At 45.9% G+C, this 22,205-nt stretch overlaps 1 protein-coding gene across 50 annotated transcripts in view; it reads left to right on the top strand.

Annotated features, from left to right (window-relative positions):
* UBR4 (ubiquitin protein ligase E3 component n-recognin 4) overlaps positions 1-22,205 on the top strand; it is a 135,351-nt gene that overhangs the window by 103,871 nt on the left and 9,275 nt on the right. For all 50 annotated transcript variants that reach the window (XM_078330570.1, XM_078330560.1, XM_078330554.1 and 47 more), the window contains 18 exons: positions 464-605; positions 979-1,060; positions 1,391-1,564; positions 3,751-3,872; positions 4,726-4,923; positions 5,608-5,688; positions 7,986-8,073; positions 8,586-8,713; positions 10,018-10,125; positions 10,675-10,794; positions 11,547-11,737; positions 12,207-12,380; positions 12,772-12,871; positions 16,623-16,841; positions 17,647-17,760; positions 18,735-18,877; positions 19,284-19,409; positions 20,836-21,030. In XM_078330570.1, the coding sequence (XP_078186696.1) occupies positions 464-605; positions 979-1,060; positions 1,391-1,564; positions 3,751-3,872; positions 4,726-4,923; positions 5,608-5,688; positions 7,986-8,073; positions 8,586-8,713; positions 10,018-10,125; positions 10,675-10,794; positions 11,547-11,737; positions 12,207-12,380; positions 12,772-12,871; positions 16,623-16,841; positions 17,647-17,760; positions 18,735-18,877; positions 19,284-19,409; positions 20,836-21,030 (2,505 nt within the window). The remainder of the gene's footprint in view (positions 1-463; positions 606-978; positions 1,061-1,390; positions 1,565-3,750; positions 3,873-4,725; positions 4,924-5,607; positions 5,689-7,985; positions 8,074-8,585; positions 8,714-10,017; positions 10,126-10,674; positions 10,795-11,546; positions 11,738-12,206; positions 12,381-12,771; positions 12,872-16,622; positions 16,842-17,646; positions 17,761-18,734; positions 18,878-19,283; positions 19,410-20,835; positions 21,031-22,205) is intronic.

The raw sequence follows: 22,205 nt of genomic DNA, 5'->3' as shown, positions 1-22,205 counted from the left end.
GTAATGAAAGGCACACCTTCATTCCCTGTAGAAGACCCCAGAAACAACAAAGTGTTAAATAGCTGAATTTTAGTGGTAGCAGTGGTGGTGGTGGTGGTGTGGGTGTTAGCAGCAACAGCTAATATTTATTGAGATCTTATGCAGCTAATATTTATTGAGATTGGGTGCTTAAATGCTTGCCATGCATTATCTTATTTAATTCTCTCATAGCAATCAGTGCCAAAATGTGAATGCTTAGATTCTGTGGCATTCATTCCCTGTGGTGTGCTCTTAATGCTTCCTAGGTGTGGGAAATTCCCAAGTGGCAATTGGAACTTTCTGGGATGTTCTTCCTCCACCCTCTAGGAAGTGGGAGAGACAGACAGCAGAAGATAGGAAAGATTGGGAGGAGAAAGGGGAGCCTCAGAGCCATTCAAAGTGTTAGAATTCTTGACTAGTAGTGCCCTGTCCCTCTTGGTGGCAGTTACCTGGACGAGCTGAGCATAGCTGGGGAGTGTGCGGCTGAGTACCTGGCTCTCTACCAGAAGCTCATCACTTCCGCGCACTGGAAAGTCTACTTGGCAGCTCGGGGAGTCCTACCCTATGTGGGCAACCTCATCACTAAGGTATCCTACCCTATTGCCCAGGAGAGCCCCTTCCCTAATCCTCCTTTCATTGCACTTTGATGTAAACTCAACCATGCTGTTTTGTTTGTTTTTGCCAAGAAGAAATACTTGTTGAAGGTATTTGGAAATATTTTTGTGACTTTATTATATTTATTGTATGGCTATAGCAGTCTCTTGGGGGCATTTCGACTGTTCTCAGTTTTTAAGCAGTCCTTCACCAGCACTTCAACTGTTGTTGGCCTCCTGGAAAGGAGTTGTGCAAGGATTTGAGGAAGAAGTTGTGGCTACTGAGTGGTTGGTGCTGCAAGCTCCTGGGACGGTGGTGGAGGTAACTGGTATCCTTGGCAGTGACTGCACTTGTCATCCTGTTTAGGAAATAGCCCGTCTGCTGGCCCTGGAGGAGGCTACCCTGAGCACCGATCTGCAGCAGGGCTATGCCCTTAAAAGTCTCACAGGTAAAGAGAGCCACCTGGACCTTCCTCTAGGACATCCTGAATCTGTTGTAGGGACAACCCTTAGTTCCTTGAGTGCTGAGGTTGACTTTCTCTCTCTCGTACCGACCTTAATGCAGATTTAAGCTCTGCATGTTTTTTCCGTATTGATATGTTTGTGATTTTGAGACCCTGTTTGCTATTGACTGCTTCTGCTCGTTGAACACCTGTTCTGTGCTGTGCACAAAAATAGATTTTCCCTGCTTTTTGAGCTACTCATTATCTTTTGAAGACACAGACCTTCCTTATATTCTCATCCAGAGCTCTCACAGCAACATTTTCCCATCTCCACAGGCCTTCTCTCCTCCTTTGTTGAGGTGGAATCCATCAAAAGACATTTTAAAAGTCGCTTGGTGGGTACTGTGCTGAATGGATACCTGTGCTTGCGAAAACTGGTGGTGCAAAGGACCAAGCTGATTGATGAGACACAGGACATGCTGCTGGAGATGCTGGAGGACATGACCACAGGTAGTACTGCCCAGTGGCCTGGAGCCTGAGGCACACTGTCCCTTCTGGGGCTGGCTAGGTGCATTTGACACATTTCCCTCAGTTCAACAGAGCCAGAGGAGGTGGGCAAACATCTCCCTGCATTCAAAGAGAGACCCATTTCTTAACAAAGTGTTGGCTCTTGGAATTTTCAGTACTAGAGCTGGACTCAGTCACTTTGGACTTTTCATGTTGAGCTTATTGAGCAGTACAAGGTCAAAGGCTCTCTGAGAGATGTCTTTTATCAGCCTGGGAAATTCTCAGCCATTGTCTCTTTAATCCCCTCTGCTGTATTCTCTTTCTTTTCCTTGTGAAACTCCATTTTCACTGTCATCCATGTCTCTCCTTCTCTTTTTCATGGTGTTTATCTCATTGTATATTTATGCTGCATTTTTGACAATTTCTTCAATTCATTTTTTTCCTCACTATGTATAAGTGTTTACCCGTTGAATTCTTGTAGTTCTAGGTTTTATGGTCTCTTTTTTAAGATTCACATTTCCCTCCTTTATATGATCTATAAGCATATTAAACATTTGTGTCTGATAATTCTAAAATTTGAGGTATTTATAGGCCTGATTCTGCAGTTTGTTATTTTGGCTCTTGCTCATGATATCTTAAAGTCTTATTATATTTTGTGAGTTTTGACTGTGACCTCACATTTTTTAGCTTTATCTGTGGATAAAGCTATGTGGAAATTCTTTAGGATTGGACCACAGATGTGTTTCTCCAGAGAAGATAAATAACTGCTTCTATGAAGCAGCTCAGGGCACTGCTGTCCCAGTTCTGAGCCTCAGGTTTTTCAGACCTCCTAGGTAGTGAGAGGTTCGAGCTGCAAACCCCTATGAGGAGATAGCTCATTATGAGTTTTCAGAGATTTTTTTCCCTGCTACCTGATGCTTAAGGTTTAAGGAAATACAATTTCCTCAGTTACTTGATTGGGGAAAAGATATAGTTGCACCCCCTTGGTGAAGAGGTCTTTGGGGGACCAGTTTTTTGTTTGTGGGGCATGGGGTGAGGGATGCCTGCTAGACTCTTGGACTCAGTGGATTCGGGTCTTTATCCACCTCTCAAATCTGGTCAGGCATGGAAACCAAAGCTCAACGCAGAAACTGACTGGTGTTTTGCTTATCTCTCTGGCTTCCCAGTTTCTCTTAGTTTTTGACTTTTGGCTATTCTGTGGTAGTTTGGCAGTTCAGTGATACATTTTTATTCAACACTTTAAATTGTTTTTGGGTGGTGGGGAGTGAGGAGTAGGTCAGGGAACCTTGTTTGCTTCCATTTACTTCCGAAATGGAAGTCTTTCTGATGCCATTTTCATCATACCATTCTGACCTGGTTTGTGATTTTGTCAGGGACCTTTACCTTTTTTTTTTTTTTTTTTTTTTTTTTTTTCTTGCTGTAGACCCACCCTGGAATGTGACAGCGTGACTTTGTTTTGTTTTGTTTTTTTGGAGACAAAGTCTAACTCTGTTACCCAGGCTGGAGTACCATGGTACAATCTTGGCTCACTGTAACCTCTGCCTTCTGGGCTCAAGCCATCCTCCCATCTCAGCCTCCCAAGTAGTTGGGACTATAGGCATGTGCCACCACGCCCAGCTAACTTTTGTGTTTTTTGTAGAGATGGTGTTTCACCACATTCCTAGGCTGGTCTCGAACTTGAGAGCTTGAAGTGCTGGAATGGGACCTTTTTAAAGACCATATTTTCTCACCTTCACGTTACTTTAAGTTGTCTTTTTTGCTTATAGAGGACATTCTACCTAATCTTTTAGAATGAAGCTAAAGACTATAACTTCCATTTGATTTAACTGGAACACAGAATTATTTGACATTTTTTGAGTGCCTGTTTTGGGCAAGGAGATGCTAGTTAAATAAGGCACAGCCCCTCTCCTTGAGGAGGTTATATCCTGAGAGAGAGCAAGACATGTACACAGCCAGTGATGATGCAGTGTGTTGATGTGGGTGTTACGGGTTTCAAACTGAATGTGGTCTGAGGATAAAATCAATCAGCATAATATTTCCAATTTGAACTATTGATATTGACATGTAGGGTGTTTAAACACTTACCAGGCAGAAATAATTTGTCAATGATGGTACTTCAACTAGAAGTCTCATTTCAGTTTGCATGGGTGAGGCTCCTTCCTAACTTGGCTGCTTTGGATTTCTGGCAGGTACAGAATCAGAAACCAAGGCCTTCATGGCTGTGTGCATTGAGACAGCCAAGCGCTACAACCTGGATGACTACCGGACCCCAGTGTTCATCTTCGAGAGGCTCTGCAGCATCATTTATCCTGTAAGCATCCATGTATCTGGTGCTTCCCATGGCTCTCGCATGTCAGCACGGGCCACTTGGCCATGAAACCTCTTGGTGATTCATTCAAGTTATGGTGCATTATACCAGCAGTGGTCCACTTAGCAGTTAAAGAAGATCCACTACCATAAAAGAGAAGCAACCTCATAATTTTTTTCTTGCTCGCAATTGGACATTTAATGGCCTTCCTTGGTCTTAGTTTCCTGGATTCAAGTAAAGAATCATGTTTTTTTAAAAACTAGGTCTAACCTCCATTACCAAAATCCCATTGTATATCAATCCAGCATGCTGTGGAGAGGCAGCATTGAGCGACAATATAAAGTTATTTTCATTCTCTTCCTTCTTTTTCTGCCTGTATTTTGTGCACACATGCAGCATGTGTTTTTCTCCCTAGACTGAGCTGTGTAGAAGCACAGTATGATCCAGAGGACCCTTCCTGCTGTTAAGGAAGGATGAACACTAGTATCGTCAGCTAGCAATGAGAACTCATTGTGGGTGTGCCTGAGTGTCATGTCCCATAGAGAAGCCCTTTCCTTGACTTCAGGGTCATCAGTGACAAAGTCCTCTGGCCCCAAATTGGTTAGCATCACATGAGACCGGCAGGAGGAGGAAGGAAGGTCCCTCCTTGCACCCCTTCCCCCATTTCATTAACACATCTCTCATGTGTCACTCCTTGTCTGCTTGTTTTGTTAGGCTTTGTCTCCTAATCTGCCCTGGGGGTTCAGAGGAGATGCAGTCTTTTTAAGTGTTTGGGGACTTGCTGAGTGTGATGTGTTTTCCTCGAGTGTCCCCCCTCTGCCATCCCTTCTGATGTACCCTTCCCTTTGTCCTCCAGGAGGAGAATGAAGTCACTGAGTTCTTTGTGACCCTGGAGAAGGATCCCCAACAAGAAGACTTCTTACAGGGCAGGATGCCTGGGAACCCGTATAGCAGCAATGAGCCAGGCATCGGGCCACTGATGAGGGATATAAAGAACAAGATTTGCCAGGACTGTGATTTGGTGGCCCTCCTGGAAGATGACAGTGGCATGGAGGTAATGAGTGTAGGACAGTGGTGCCCTCGTTTAAGAGCAGGGGCTGGGACCAAATTCAGGTGCTTCCTCCTAGTAGCTGATTACCCTGGGGCAGGTGGCTTTCAGTTTATTGCTCTATAAATTGGGTTTAATGATTCACACCTTTCTACCTCACCTAGTGCTAAGGTTAATAACCTATAAAGGGCTTTGCCCAGAGCCTGGCAGGAAGCATTTTGTTGGTGGCTGTTGGTTGTAGTAGTTGTAGGTGTTTATTATTGCTGCATTTGGCAGAGACTTCTCGGTGAGTCTGAGTTACCTGAGCCCCCTATATATTGGTATTTTACCCCTTGCGTAGGTTTATGGCCCTGTGTCAGTTACCTTCTGGCATACCCTTTAGGGTCTGGCATTTTTACACAGTGAAAAGCCTTTTCTGGTTCTGAGTCTATAGGAGAAGGTCCCCAGTGGGTGTGTCTAAGCTGCAGCCCGTGTGTGGGTTAGGGATGCTTGCAGCCCCTGAAATTGTGCACAAAATTCTGTGTGTTTTGCACACATGTGCTTTTTTTTTTAAAGAGTGGGAGAGTAGATAGGTCCATGACATACAAAAATGATGAATTATGAACCATTGCCATAAGGTGCCCTTTGCTCTTGGATTTTACTTGTCTTACAATTATTTAGAGTAACAGCTTCACCTGCTTTTCTGTTCAGCTTCTAGTGAACAATAAAATCATTAGTTTGGACCTTCCTGTGGCTGAAGTTTACAAAAAAGTCTGGTGTACCACGAATGAGGTATGTGCCTGCTTTTTTACTTGGAGGTGTGGTTTCCCTTTTCTGACTTATGCTATGCAGACTTGTACCAGCAGGAGCCATTGTTCATCATCATTTACCCTGCTCGTAGCATCTCTCTCAAGCTTTACTTTCCCTATTTGGGGTTGTGTGAAGAAAACCAATCATCCTGTTTTCCTTTGGAGGCATCTGACTAATGCAGGTTGAAGAGCCTCAGGAAAGCAAAAGCATTTTGCCAGGCTGTGCAAGTTGTCAAACCCCAAGGACTGGAAGCCAGGGAGTGTCGAAGGAAGCTCTGTGTTGGGAATGCTTGCTGTCTTGTTCCCTTCAATATGGACACCTCTCAGCTGAGATTAGTTCTCAGCTTTTATGGGCCTGGTCACTTAATAGAACATTTTTCCAGTAGCTGTGTCAAGGAGCATCATTGCTGTTTTACTAGTTGGGGAACTGAGGCTCAAACAGGCAGTTGTTCTTGAGGAGGGGAAAAGGGAAATGAAGGAAGTCCAGCACTCTGTACCTTTTGACCATCACGAGTGATACTATTTGTCCACTTGTGAAAGTATTAGATGGTTCCCTTCACCTTTCCCTCCTTTCTTAGTCTTTCTCTGTTCCTTCCTTTCCTCTGTTCCTGTTTCTTTTTCTTCCCCTCCATTTCTCTCTCCTCAGGCCATTTCTTCCCTTCTCTTGTTTCTATTGGGAGGAGAGGTCTTTAGTACATGTATCAGTAAGTAACTTAATTATAGCAAACCAGTAGCAGGGATGCACAGCAAACTTTTCTATACTTGGTCCCAAACACTTCTGTAGAGTTTGAGAAACTAAATTGGCAGTATACTGTTTGTACATTTTGGCCTTTAATTTTTTACATATTTCCGCCTCTCTCCTTTCTTTTCTCCCACTGGGCTGGGAATCCTGGTCACTGTTTACTGTTGGTCTGCTGCCAGTTGGGTCGATGTTGCACTGTTGGTTGAGGGACAGGCAGAGAACTGTCCCAGTCAATACATCTTGTCACAGACATTTCAGTATCGAAACAGAACGATACTGATTTAATCCCTGATGCACATGAAAAATAAAGACCAAGCTTCTGTGGGCGTTCTTGTAAATGGTGGTAGTGAACTCAAAGAATGCACAAGGGTATCTCCCTTGAATGGTGAAGCAAGATAGACATTGAGAATCATTTGCCCCTCACATTGATGTGCTTAATCTAGTTAGAAGGTTTTCTGGCAAAGTCCAGAGTTTGTGATAGCTTTTGTTCTGGGACGTCAGCTTTCCTTCTCTACTTTGCCCTCCATTTCCCTGATAAGCAACCTACCTTTTTAGCTGCTGACTACTACCTGCTCTGTGTTCAGTGTCTGTGGTGGTTCTCTCTCTGGGGAATTCTCACTGGGCTTCCGTAGCCGGAAACACTTCTGCAACTGCCCTTTCTGGAGGGTTGTCTTCCTCCAGGGTTTCCTGTTCTGAAGCTAAGCCTATACTTGGAGGCAGGCTGCTTGAATTAGTGTGCTACCAAATTCCCCACTTGATTTTATTGAGGGTCACTCTGAGCTCCAATTTCTAATCTGCAGAATGAGAATAATATTATATGCGCTCAGTGCCAGGCATATAGTGAACTTTTCTGATCCTCCAATTTAGTGAAGTTGCTGTAATTTTGTCATTTATAAAAGCCTTGATTCTTATCATTCCAGTCAGATTATGGGTTTAGCTTAAAGAATTGTGGATGAACCCCCTCCTTGTATAGTTATATGAAGACATCTGAATCTCTATAAGCAAAGATTGATCTACTCTCTTTTCCTGTATTCTCGAGACTTGAGTCAAAGCTCTTTGATTTAAATGGCCTTGCTTGTCCTGGGTAGTAGTTCCTATCGATGGGAGAGAGTTTCTACTCCTAAGGAAGGTCCAGGCTTGGAGTTAGACCTCCGCTTATAGCTTGGTAACCTTGAACAAGCTGTGTAACCTTGTATAAAAGGATCATCTAAAGTGCTTAATTAGCATAGGACCTGGCACAGAGTAAAACATTCAATAAATATTAAATCATTACATAGTGTTCTAATGAAATTGAAGGAGATATAATGTCTTTAAAATGTTTCATACCATGTCTAGCTTATAGTAGACACTAAATAAAAGTAGCATTCTTTCCCCTATGTGAATTGCTGTGCAGTTGGATTCTAGATGTTGTGGATGAGACCTTGTAGAAAAATAGAAGGTCTCCACATTGCTGTAGCTTTAAGCAAGACCAAGTATGGCGTTCTTTGCATTTGTGTGGGCTTGTTTTTAAGGACCTTTCTCCAACTTTCTCTGCCCAGGGAGAGCCCATGAGGATTGTTTATCGTATGCGGGGGCTGCTGGGCGATGCCACAGAGGAGTTCATTGAGTCCCTGGACTCTACCACAGGTAGATCATAGACAGTGCTGCACATTAGATTTGAGTTCGGGACTAAAGAGCGGCTCACGTCCTGGGACATTGGGGTATTCTCAGTAGGTTCTGTCTTGTACCTCTGCATCGGAGTTATGGGGAGATTGTTTCTTCAATTGAGGAAAAATAGAGATGTCTATGGCATGATGCAGATACCACTGAGGACTGAAAAAAAAAAAAACCACCAGACTTTTAGAGGAAAATGCAATTAACAATAAACTTGAATTCAGATTCATTTTTAACTTTCTCTTCTCCCCACCCCCTTGATGATATAAGTACTCATACTTTGACATTTGAGTAAGTAACTTTAATTGACTTGAAACTTAAAAAAGCTTCTACTGAGGGTGGAATAGTTTCATATTGTCCATCATTGACCCCTTTTATTGGCTGTGTCTTTACTGTAGACATGAAAGAGGGCTGTCTTATTCTGGCCTAGTTTATTTCCATCTTCGCCTTCCCCTCCATTTCTGCTGGCTTCCCTTCTCCCCTAGATGAAGAAGAAGATGAAGAAGAAGTGTACAAAATGGCTGGTGTGATGGCTCAGTGTGGGGGCCTGGAATGCATGCTTAACAGACTCGCCGGGATCAGAGATTTCAAGCAGGGACGTCACCTTCTAACGGTGAGTTGGGGGCAGCAAGGTGTGGGGGCCAGCCTTTCTGCATTGGGAGAGAGAGACCCCTGTGAAAAGAAGCTATAGCCACCGTGTCATTTTACCCTAGAGGGCAGCATGGTGCCATGGAGCAGTGCAAGTTGGTGAAGGCAGTTAGGAACCCTCTACATTCTTGGGCACCCCTCTTCCTGTCCTGCTTGCCCACTTTCCTTCTCCAGTACCTCCTTAGCTGGCAGTCAGGAGCCCTCTACATTCTCAGACCCCCTCTTCCGTCCTGCCGGCCTACTTCCCTTCTCCAGTATTTCTTTAGTTATCTGTAGAGCCAGCGTCTGACTGTCTTTCCCCAAATAACTGCACTTGTTTTAACCATTATTATTATTGTTGTTGTTTTTTTTAAAATGGATTTTGTAATGTAACTCATTTCTTGCATTGTAGGGTTTTGTTTGGATATTTATCTAACTAATCTCCTTGGTAAGGATCAGAGCATTCCAGAGAGGCACCACAAATATTATACTATTATTTTCACTAGCCCCCACTCCCCCAGGGTTTATGAGAATATATATATATATATTTTATTATTATTACTATTATTTTTGTGCCTTATTTTTTTTGAGATGGAGTTTTGATCTTGTCGCCCAGGCTGGAGTGCAGTGGCATGATCTCGGCTCACCGCAACCTCCACCTCCTAGGTTCAAGCAATTCTACTGCCTCAGCCTCCTGAGTAGCTGGGATTATAGCCATGCACCACCATGCTCGGCTGATTTTGTATTTTTAGTAGAGGTGACGTTTCTCCACGTTGGTCAGGCTGGTCTTGAACTCCCAACCTCAGGTGATCCACCTGCCTTGACCTCCCAGAATGCTGGGATTACAGATGTGAGCCACTGTGCCTGGCCTGTGCCTTTGTTTTAAATGACCTATGTAGTTCTGAGCTCTCACAGTCTACGAGCTTTGGGATCATTCTCTTTACTATTAGTTTAGTGTCTGAGTTAATGTCTGATTTCTCTTTACTATTAGTTTAGTGTCTCATTTCCCTCAAGGCAACAGAGCATCCGCTCTTGTATTAGGAACTGGTATCACTGCCGTTGTGTTAGAGATGGTAGAGATCTATCCAGCCTGTGGAGCTACCTATTGTGAGAGCCCAGCTCTCTTACCATGTCCCCTTAAGGGTCACTTCTCCCTCCTGTCCTCTTCATTTCAAAGGAACCCCTGCTGATGGTATAGGACGGACTCTGCTTAGACATCCCTTTCCTGCTGGTCCCTGCATCTTAGAGTCTCATGTGGTCTCATGGGTTTTGACTGGCTTTTCTTGTCAGGTGCTACTGAAATTGTTCAGTTACTGCGTGAAGGTGAAAGTCAACCGGCAGCAACTGGTCAAACTGGAAATGAACACCTTGAATGTCATGCTGGGGACTCTAAACTTGGTAAAGAGCGTGGGCTGCAAATGACGAAGAGTGAGCCTTGGAAGTCTGGGTGCGGGGAAGACATTTCAGTTCTGGGCTTAGATGAAATGGACTCATGGCTTCTTCAAGCCCTTCATCTCTCTGGCTGACTGGTGTAGAGGCTTGGATCATTCAGCTGCCCTTCTCCTATGGTTGCCCCTCACCCCCCCACCTATCCCCATGCTGCTGCCATGGCACCCAAGAGCTTCCTCATTCCTTTCCTGAGTTCAAATCAGAGATGAGAGGAAGGCAGTCCCTCAAACAGTCTAGATTACACACCAATGGGAAAGAAGTCCCCCTCTCCTTGAGGCAGCCAAGAAAGAGATCTGGAACTTCACATTTTCCCTGTCATCAAAAGCTCTCACACTTGTCTCCCTCTCAGAACATGCATATACACACACACATGCATACACATAGTCATACACACACGTTCTCTGGGAAGTAAGGCCATGAGGGGATCCTTGAGAGCAAATGCTATCAGCGGTGAGTGTGGTCTTATTCTCAGAGTGACTGGGTCTCCTTCTCCTACAGGCCCTTGTAGCTGAACAAGAAAGCAAGGACAGTGGGGGTGCAGCTGTGGCTGAGCAGGTGCTTAGCATCATGGAGATCATTCTTGATGAGTCCAATGCTGAGCCCCTGAGTGAGGACAAGGTGAGTGGGCCCTGGCCCCTCCATCTGCAGGCACTGAGAGCCTGCACGGTCCCATTGCCCACAACAGGCCTGCGTCTGGCTTAGCCCACCTGAGAGTGATGGAGCCTGCTTAAGTATTGGAATGTCAAGGCTCAACTAATGGTGACATAATTGTGTTGAAACCTGAAATCTTTGGATTCGGAGCAAGCGAGATTGCTAAGGATAGTCTGTTACTCGAAAGCTGCTCATTAATGGAATCCTGGCATGTCCCAGTTGATAGATAGGGGCTTTAGTCCAATCTTTAGTTTCATAGTTCAGGAATTGAACAGTGCACTTCATTTCCTGGACTTGGCATTTCCTCAACTGTGATATATAGTTGGTTACTGGTGGAAATCAGGCCTAGAACCTAGGTCTCCAACTCCCAGAATTTCTCTCCACCTGTAATTTTTCCATTCCTTTTGGCACTAATGATTTGGCTAGAGCTATGACCAAATGAATGTCCAGCAGCCTGCATTCTGTTACAGGAAAGGAAGATTGTATTGGTATATTTTGCCCACCTGAGACTAGTAACAGAACTGTCACAGAAATTTAGAAACCACATTCTCAAGTGAAACTCATACTGTTTGTTATTCTCTGGGAAGTGCTGAGACACAGTTCTTCTAAGGCTACTCCTGCTGACTCTGATGGAAGTGGTGACCTTTGGGGCTCAGATGTTGGCTGCAGCCACATTCCTGGCTGCATTCATGGGACTTCCACCCTCTTTTCTGTTTCAGGGCAACCTCCTCCTGACAGGTGACAAGGATCAACTCGTGATGCTCTTGGACCAGATCAACAGCACCTTCGTCCGCTCCAACCCCAGCGTGCTCCAGGGCCTGCTTCGCATCATCCCATACCTTTCCTTTGGAGAGGTAGAGAAAATGCAGATCTTGGTGGAGCGATTCAAACCATACTGCAACTTTGATAAGTATGTTACTCGGATTTCATATAGTGAAATGAGAGTGCCTACAAAAACCCTGAACTAGGTCTGTGAGATGAGGAAGAATCACCTGAATTTCTATTAGATTTTTGTGGCCTCATTTTGGCTTTTAAGGAGTTCAGTCTAGTTGGGAACTAAATAGTTAAAATATACTGTATTGGAGTAGCAATTGGCTAGGCAGAGAAGGCAAAGTGGTTGGTGAAATGGGAGGAATATGACGAGATGGAGTCATGTGTGCAGAAGTGTGAGTGCAAGAGAAAGCTGTGAGTGTGGGAGACATAGCAGGTAACAGAGAGAGTGGCAGGAGCCAGGGCAGAAGTGTCTTTGTGTCACATTAGGGAATTTAGCCTTGATATTCTATAGGCTGTTGACAATTGTTAGCCAAGAGAATGAAGAGAGTGAATGATTGGGTTTTGCCCCACCTTTCGCACCCTCAGACTCTGCTCTTTCTTTCTAGGTATGATGAAGATCATAGTGGCGATGATAAAGTCTTCCTGGACTGTTTCTGTAAAATAGCTGCTGGCATCAAGAACAACAGCAATGGGCACCAGCTGAAGGATCTGATTCTCCAGAAGGGGATCACCCAGAATGCACTTGACTACATGAAAAAGCATATCCCTAGCGCCAAGAAGTATGAAGCCTCCCACAGAGGGGCTGCTTTGTCTCCCCTTTGCCCCTTCCTTTTCCTTCTCCATCAGCATCTTGGCTTAAAGCTTCACGTGTGCTCCTTGCCCTCCTTGAGGCCTCCCAACCCTTTCTGGAAACTGTGTGGGTGACCAACCGCTGCAGAGTCCTTTGGGGCTTATGGGAAAAGGATGGCAACTTTTTGGTTTCTACTTGGAATACTCACTTCTATCTGGCTTTTCAGCTGAGCTGGGTGGTTCTATGTGATTCTTCATGACACTCGGAGAGAGTCACGTTTAAACAGGCACCGGGGGCTTTAAACAAGCCAGAGTCAACAACTGGTTTCTAGGTAGCCTTTGCTTCCCTGGCCTGCCAATAAGCCTTCATTTGCTTTGCAGCTTGGATGCCGACATCTGGAAAAAGTTTTTGTCTCGCCCGGCCTTGCCGTTTATCCTGAGGCTGCTTCGGGGCCTGGCCATCCAGCACCCTGCCACCCAGGTGGGTAGCCAGGATAAGTAGTGCGAGGGTGCAAGGGTACAAGTATAACCATGCTAGTTCACCCTGAGACATAACTTACCCTAATATATAAGAATCCTAGAGTAGAAGTGAGCCTCAGAGGTCATTGACTTCGTATTTGTGTATTTGTGATTCCCCCATTCAACTCATCCTTTAATTGGGGCCTCGTTGTCTAATGGGTCAGCTTTGCAGCTGTTGAACTGTGAGGGTATGGCTGACCAGTGAGTAAAACACTTGGGTGTCCGGCCACAGTCACTGGGACACTTAGATTATCATCACCTCTGTTTTCTCTGCCTCAAGCAGCTGAACACTTTGTTCTTAGGGAGGCCCATCGATTCTACTCTGCAGCTCATTTCTGATTTCTCACCATGGGGCTGAGCGGTAACTCCTCACAGATCCAGTCCTATCTGGCCCTGGATAGATGGCCAGGGCTGGGTTTTTTTGTTTGTTTGTTTGTTTGATCGAAGTTTTAATTTGCACATTGTTACAGATTCACATGTAGTTGTTAAATACAGAGAAATTGTATGGATCCTTTTCCCACTGTACCCCAGGGGTAACATCATGTGGAACCTGAGCACACACCACAACCAGAATATAGACATCGATGCCGTCAGGATGCAGGCAGTTTCCTCTGCACAGGGGCCCTCTCGACCTTTTCCAGCCACATCCACCTTCCCCTGCTCCCCTGCCACAGCCTCTGGCACCCAGCAACCTGTTCTCCATTTCTGTAATTTTGTCATTTCAAGAATGTCGTGTAAATGTAGTTGTATGGCATGTAACCTTTTGGGATTGTCTTTTTTTTTTTTTTTTCCTCAGCATGATTTTCTGGAGTTTCATCCAGGTTCATTTACCCACTAAAGAACACCTGGATTGTTGCCAGTTTTGGCTGTTACTTGTAAAGCTGCCATGAACACTTGTGTGCAGGTTTTTGTGTGAATATAAGTTTTCATTTCTCTGGGATAAATGCCCAAGAGTGCAGTTGCTGGGTTGTGTAGTAGTTGCATATTTTGTTTATTAGAAGCTGCCAAACTGACTGATCCAGTTTCTCTTTGTCTTTGCCAGCATTTGGTGACTGTTAGTTTTTGCTGTTCTGGTAGATGTGCAGGGGTGCCTTGTGGTTTGTATTTTCCTAGTGGTTCATGATGTTGAACTTCTTTTCATGTGCCTTGTGTATCTTCTTCAGTGAAATGTCTGTTTATGTCTTTTGCCCTTTTTCTAACTGGATTGTTTGCTTTTTAATGTTGAGTTTTGTGCGTCCTCAGCATTGGGTTTTTTCTGTTTGTAGTGTTCTATTGAAAATAGCTCCACTGTCTACTTTCGTAATCTGTTCTGATAACTCATTTCAAAAACATGGCAACTCAGATACAGTAAAGATTCTTTACTGTGTCTCACTGAAATCCCTTTTCTAAACTTTTGTTCAATTCAGTGGAGTCATAATTAGTATATATTTGTGGAGATGCTTTTTCCTACATAGGAATTTTCACGTATGTTCTTTTCCCTATCCTTGTGACATCTCTATTTTGTATATGGATAAATCAAGGAACACAGTTGTGATGTGGCCAAAGGGAACACAATGAGTTTGGAACTCAAAGTCAGCTAATTTACAGGCTTTTTTTTTTTTTTTTTGAGTTGGAGTTTCACTTCTGTTTGTTGCCCAGGCTGGAGTGCAATGGCACAATCTTGGCTCACCGCAACCTCTGCCTCCCGATTCAAGCAATTCTCTTGTCTCAGCCTCCCAAGTAGTTGGAACTACAGGTGCCTACCACCATACCTGGCCATTTTTTTGTATTTTTAGGAGAAAGAGGTTTCATCGTGTCGGTCAGGCTGGTCTCGAACCCCTGACCTAGGGTGATCTGCCCGCCTTGGCTTCCCAAAGTGCTGGGATTACAGGCGTGAGTCACCATGCCTGGCCTTCCGGGCTTATTCTTAGTTACCAAATTGAATTACTTTATTTAGAATAAGGCTTTATCTAGTTGGATACTTGGCATTTACGCTATGGCCATTCATTTTTCTTTCAACGCATATTTATTGAGTATTCGTTGTGTACTTGGTCCTGTGCTAGGCTAAGGAGACAGTCACTGTCTGTGCCTTTTGGGAGCTTACTGTCTGGTGGAAGATAGAGCTTTTGTTTATTACTAAACAGCGAGATAGATAGTGTGGAAGGGCCTAAGGAAAGAGGAGGGCATGTTTAGTAGAGGGCATAGCACCTGCAAGGCTCGGGGCCAAAGAGAGCTTAAAGCCTTCCAAAAATGGAAAGCAGCTGCAGTAGGAAGTGAGACATGGCATGAGCTACCTATGAAGACTCGAGCAGGGGCAAGGCATGTTCTTTCTCCCAAAAGAGGAGTGTGGGTTTTCTCCTGAGGGCAGTGCCCCAGCTGTATTATAAGAGTGAATTGAAGGGAGTTGAGGTTGAGGGAAGAACAGGCTTTTATTGTAATCAAGGTGAGAGAAATGATGGCCTGAACTAGTTCATGGATAGATTGAACAGAGATTGAGCTAGGAGGAAGAATAAATGGGATTTGCAGGAGCAAAGAAGCTGGATGAATCAAGAGCCCTGCTCAGTTGCTAGACTGGGTAATGAGGTGAATGGTGGTGCCACTGAGACAGAGAAAATCAAAGGTTTGTGAGTAAGGTGGAGGAGAGTTCGTTAGACTATGCTATGAACATACGGTTTGTCCTATTAATGACTAGAATGTAAGTTAAGTGAGGGCAGAGTCTTTGTTTCCCCAGCACTGAAATCACACATGTGCAAGGATGCACACGCAGTAAACAGCCAGAATGTTGATTTTGGGTACCTGTGGAAAAGCTCAGTCAGAGTTAAAATATGGGCTCAGCATTTAGGAGCATGAGACATGAGAGAATACGTTATTTTGCTGAGACACAGATTGGAAGCGGACTTGCTATGAGAACAGATTTATGAGCTACTGAGTGATGTGCTGGCTTTATTGTTTTCAACTTGTCTCATATGTAATAATTGCTATCAAGTCACTTGTGACAGGGTGGTGAGGATTTCAGGGATGTGGTGATATTTCTCAGTGAGCTCACCTGGAGAGCTTTTTCCAGCTACACCTGCCTTTAGCCTTCTGATGTTCTCCACCCATGGATTGCATGGTGCCGTATGTAGTGACTTCCAGCTATTTCAGGCACAGAGGTTTCTTGTTAATATCTTTTTCTGTTTGTTTGTTTAAGTTTTTTATCTCCATACAATGATACCTGCTTGTCATCATTGTACTTTTAGTATCCCTAGGCTGAGAAAGCTGTGCTCCTAGGTTTGGTGGACCCAGGGGCTCCCAGGTGGAGAACTTAGGGCAGGCCCTTATGAGAATGTCCAGTGTCTACTCTGGCTGGTGAGTTCATCACTCAGGACTGACTCATCAGGTGCTGCTTGTCTTACCTGGATAAGTATCTTCTCCTGGCCCCTTTCCACGTCCCCTGTGATGGATGCTTTGCATATGTTATCTAATTTCTGATCCTCACAGCAACCCTGGCATTATCCCCATTTTATAGATGGAAATACTGAGCTTAAAGCATAGCAACTGGTCAGAGGCAGTGGCAGAGTCAAACCCTCTTCCATCTGTCTTTGTCTCTCAAAGTGTAGAATCAAAGGACGTCATTGCAGCTGAGCAGGTGACATGAGATGATGCACATTGGTTGAGTTTCGAAACCTTTAAGCTCCCGGAAAGGTTTGTCTATATAATTGGAGTTATATATCTCTCTGGTCTCTTATTGGCAGGTTCTGATTGGAACTGACTCCATCCCAAACCTGCATAAGCTGGAGCAGGTGTCCAGTGATGAGGGCATTGGGACTCTGGCAGAGAACCTGCTAGAAGCCCTGCGGGAACACCCTGATGTAAATAAGAAGATTGACGCGGCCCGCAGGGAGACCCGGGCGGAGAAGAAGCGCATGGCCATGGCAATGAGGCAGAAGGCTCTGGGCACCCTGGGCATGACGGTAAAGCCACCTCCCCGAGTCCCCATGTTTCTGCCCACACTGTTGAGGAGGAGGTGGCCATGGGACAGCCCTGAGGTTGGCCATGGAGAAGGAGAAGGCTGGACAGAGGAGGAGGAAGGAACTAGGTATGGTAGGCTCTCTCAGAGGTGGGACCGCTATTGTTCAATCATACAGGTACGACTCAGGGTAAGTGACTTAAGAAGTTTAGCAAAACAGTAAACCAGTGATCATAGCCATGGTTTATTGAGGACTTATTTAAGCCCTGAAGTAGTTCTAGGAGGTTGATACTGTTATACCCATTTTTACAAGTGAAGTAACCAAAACTTAGAGGTGAAGTAAATAGGCCAAGGCACGTAAGTAATAAGTGCCATAAAGAGCTCTGATCTTTTAACTGTCCCACCTTGGAGGAAGCATAGTCCTACAAGCTCCTCCAAACCACAGACTTGAGTGTCAGCAGTTTAAAAACTCACATGGGAACAGTGAATGAATCATAGTGCAACAGCCCTTGGAAGCTGAGACTTGACATTGCTGATGCAAAGAAAGGGGGCTTTTCTGATGGCAGGTGGCACCTTGCCAGGGCTCCAGGTGGATGATTTCCTTTGCTTCAGTGGTTCCTGTAGGAAGAGAGAATAGCAGAAGGGTCTGGGTCTTTATCCTCATTAGAAGCCAGCTAAAGGGCTTTCCTCTCATGCAGCTGTCCTTTTAGTGGAGGTAGGAGGTTAGTCCTCTTCCTGAGCATCCCCAGGCTAGGGTGGGAGAGGGTGTGTGGAAATCCCCCTGACATGCCACCGGGGTTCCCCTACAGACAAATGAAAAGGGCCAGGTCGTAACCAAGACGGCACTCCTAAAGCAGATGGAAGAGCTGATCGAGGAACCCGGCCTCACGTGCTGCATCTGCAGGGAGGGATACAAGTTCCAGGTACAGCTGCTGGGCCTGTGGTCGGTCCTGAGGGCCCAGCCTGGCCCCTTGTTCTAGGTAGCATCCCCTTCCTCCAGGCCATTTTGTTCTTAGTGAGGCAGGTTCAAGGCTTGCATCTTAGGAGGTTGACAAAAGGACTAGCTGTCCTGTTTAAAGGCAGGACAGCAAACTCATCTGAACTTTAGACTTCATTATCCTTATCATCGTCATGACAAATGCCACTCATCAGATTCTTGCTGTATGTGAGGCCTCATGCTCAGAGCTTTGTGTAAACTGGATAATTTTATTTAAACCTGTGAAAAGTCCCAACTTGTGGTTAAGCAAACAAAGGTCACATGGCAGAGCCAGAATTCCAGCTGAGGCTTCTCAGACTCCAGACCTGGGCTTTTGAAAATGCACCATGCTGCTTCCATTCAGGGTAACTGGGGGGAAAATTGGAACTTTCTTGGCTCATCCAAACAAGATTCCACCAGAAAGGAGCAGAGCAGCTGGCTCCCCTGAAGGCTCCAAGGTGGCCTCTTCTCTCCAGTTTGAACTTACTGCTCAGAACTCAGGCTGTGCAAGGGCAGGTGCCTGGGCCACAGGCCTCATTAGTCTTGCATAAGGCAGGCTTCTCAGAGCTGCCCGGCACATTTTGAGAAGTGAGTATCAAGGAGATATTTCTGCATTTTCAGACAGATGAAGCACAAAGTAAAGAAAGATGGCCTGGGCTTGCTAACGGGTCTGCCTCTGCATCTGTACCACGTCCCCTTCTTCTGGTTGCTCCTATAATCCTCATTTCACTAGGGCTGCGCCAGCCAAGTGCTTCACCCACAGACTGAGGGACAGGCCTCACCTGCTCTTCTGAACTTCCCTAGTGAGAGCAGCCTGAACCCTAAGGCATTGCCCAAGAAGGGAGACAGTTCCCCTCTGTTCTGCTTCACCTGGACCTGCCTTGGAGTTTCCCCTCCTCTCTCCTCATGCTGTCTTTGCAGCCCACGAAGGTCCTGGGCATTTATACCTTCACAAAGCGGGTAGCCTTGGAGGAGATGGAGAATAAGCCCCGGAAACAGCAGGGCTACAGCACCGTGTCCCACTTCAACATCGTGCACTATGACTGCCACCTGGCTGCCGTCAGGTAGGCCCTGGCTGTTGCAGAGTTGCTCCTTCAGTAGGCCTGCCCGTGGGCCTGGAGCAGGTGGGACTGCCAACCTCGTGGTTTTAAATCTGCTCCTTAGTCTCTGGGGGGTAGGGTGTTCTGCCTGACACTATATAGGTCCCCAAGCAATTATTTGAATGATAGGAAAATATACTTTGGCCTGTGTCCAAGGCTGGGGAGAGCAGCCTTGCTTGCCTGAGTTAGCAAAGCCAGCACGTACCACATCGAGGCTACAAATGGCGAATTCTCTTTGCCGAGTCAGGAGCCTGGGCTGACTGACTTCTTAGTGTTGGCATGCCCCCACACCCACCCCTGCCCCCGCCCAGGTGCCTGGTTGCCACCTTAATTCTAGCAGTCGCTTGTCCCTGCTCTCCTCCCCATCCAGGTTGGCTCGAGGCCGGGAAGAGTGGGAAAGTGCCGCCCTTCAGAATGCCAACACCAAGTGCAATGGGCTCCTTCCGGTCTGGGGGCCTCACGTCCCTGAATCAGCTTTTGCCACTTGCTTGGCAAGGTGAGTGTTGAGTATTTTCCATGGTGGGAAGGAGGAGATTTGCAGGGGATGGGACAAGACCTATCAGCCCAATCCCTTGGTGACATCATTTCCTGTTACATTCCTTGGGAGTCCATGTCTGTCTGCTTGCTGACTGGGGAACTGTCCAGAGCAGACAGAGTGGGGGATGGAAGCTTATTCAGGGGATGACCTGACGTGGCCCACCACAGGGTCAGAGGAACCGGCATCCTCAGCTTCCAGGGCACCATGTGAAATTTCTGGTTCTTCACTACTCCTTTGTTGATCTTATGATGTAAAATGTGGGACCCTGAGTTGGTCCCTAAGGCCAGATCTCCTTTCTCAGAGTTCACTTCTATAGTGGTGGCTCTGAGGTTTAAATAGTGAAAGTGGCAGAGGGAATGGTGGGCTCCTTGGAAGGCCTAAGGACCCAGATTAGAATAGCTAAAGCATCTGTGAGATCCTCATGTCTTGCTGATGCCAAGTGGAGTTCCCCACCCAAAGTCCTGTTTTAGAGCTTGGGGATAAAAAGATGTCTGTCATAAAACAGTCAGCTGGCAGTGATAAAGGGTAGCATATTGAAATGCATAGCATCTATTCTTTTTTTTTTTTTTTTTTTTTGAGACAGAGTTATGCTCTTGTCACCCAGGCTGGAGTGCAATGGCATGATCTCAGCTCACTGCAGCCCCTGCCTCCCAGGTTAAAGCAGATGTCCTGCCTCAGCCTCTTGGATAGCCGGGATTTATAGGTGCCTGCCACCACATCTAGCTAAGTTTTGTATTTGTAGTAGAGATGGGGTTTTGCCATGTTGGCAAGGCTGGTCTCAAACTCCTGACCGCAGGTGATCTGCCTGCCTCGGCCTCCCAAAGTGGTGGGATTACAGGTGTGAGCCACCAGGCCCGGCCAGGCATGTATTCTTACACACATTGTACAGATGAGATGCAGAGAGTCTGAGCAACTTGCTCAAGGTTGTCCAGTTAATAAGAGGCACAGCCCAGATAGACAGAAATGTGTGTTGACATAAGGAAAAAACCTTCTATTTGGAGATTGAAGAGCTCATTCTTATGGACAGATCACTTTGTCAGTCAGAATGGATGAGTTCTATATTTCTTCCTCCAAAATGTGCTTCAGATGCAGCCACGGTATGTCCTACAACATTGGTCCATTAAGAAATGGGCCCCCAAAAGTGGTGGGCTCTCATCAAAACTTGGAGAGTGTCACAATAGGTCAGTGCAGAAATGAAAATGTCCTATGGTCTTGTCTTCCTGCTGGCCCCAGCCTTGGCCAACTCTCCCTTTTATTCTTACCTCCATTTGTAAACCTTTGCAGCCATCAGGCCTGGGAGTACTGGAAGGAGGTTCTATCTCCCAAACTGGGTTTTCACCAGGAACTCACTTCCAAGTCACTGTTTGTTCTGCTTCCCCTTTAGACACAACACTTACCTCCAGGAATGTACAGGCCAGCGGGAGCCTACGTACCAGCTCAACATCCATGACATCAAACTGCTCTTCCTGCGGTTCGCCATGGAGCAGTCGTTCAGCGCAGACACCGGCGGGGGCGGCCGGGAGAGCAACATCCACCTGATCCCCTACATCATTCACACTGTGCTTTATGTCCTGAACACGTTAGTACCCTGTGTCCCAGGGGTGGCATCTTGCGGGCCCACCCTGCGTCACTCTGCCCAAGATCCCTCAGCTTTTTCATATCCTTTCGTGCTAATTCTAGAGCAAGTGTCTGGCCTAAGGCACCATTTTTGCCGAGGTGGGGATGCTCATCTGCATTGTTTTAGGGCCACACAGAAAAAACAATAAGGGGAACTTCCTTCCACCAAACTGCCCTATCTCTTACCATGGGCAGCCCAAGGCCGCATCCTTGGACCGACCTTCAGCTCACAGAGAAGCAGGAAATGCGAAAAGCCAGGCCACTAAAGTCTCTACTTCGATGCAGCTGCTACTTACTTTCCAGACTGTTTTCTTGAATGAGGGGAGGCCACAGTTTGGAGCTATGCCCACATCATTAGTCAAGGGCATATGGGTTGTAACAGGTGAAGGTTTCCCATCAAGGGGATGCAGCAGAACTAAGGACCCAGTTCATAAATGGAAAACTGGATTTGTTATCCCTGTTTTCTCTACAGTGAGTAATGCTTCTGCCAAGTGTGAAGGGAAAGGGAACATTCGAGATTATCTGGGAAAGTCAACCGACAAGGAAGGCAGCCGGGAAAAAAAAGAGATTGGTAGTTTTATCCATATGCACATTATAGGACAGTCAGGTTGGTACCTGAAAGTGTAATTTTAAAGAAGCACTTAGGCCAGGCATGGTGGGTCACCTGTATCCTCCCAGCAATTTGGGAGGCCAAGGTAGGAGAATTGCTTGAGCCCAGCCTAGGCATCATAGTAAGACTGTCTTATTTTTTTTTTTAACTGTTTTTAATTAGCCAGGTGGGGTGGCACACACCTGTAGTCCCAGCTGCTCAGGAGTCTGAGGTGAGAGATGGCTTGAGCCCAGGATATTGTGGCTGCAGTGGGTAGTGATCGCACCACTGCCCTCCAGCCAAGCATGTAGCAAGACCAGGTCTCAAAGAGAAAAAACAGTTAGGAGATTGACTGTCCTTTAGTTCTTCCATTTAATTCACTGTTTCATACTTGTAGACCCAATCTCCTAGCATGAGGCTTACGGTTCCCTGTTAAAAGGTTGTGTGCAGCTCACCCCGGGTGGCCGCAGCACAGTTTAGGCAACAAGGACAATCCGTCTCTTGTCTTTTCTGGTTCTTTCTCTTCAACAATGTTATTTTTTCCTTCC

Source organism: Callithrix jacchus, chromosome 7 (genome assembly GCF_049354715.1).
Source record: "Callithrix jacchus isolate 240 chromosome 7, calJac240_pri, whole genome shotgun sequence".
Classification (NCBI taxonomy): Eukaryota; Metazoa; Chordata; class Mammalia; order Primates; family Cebidae; genus Callithrix; species Callithrix jacchus.
This window is presented reverse-complemented; position numbering and strand designations above follow the sequence as displayed.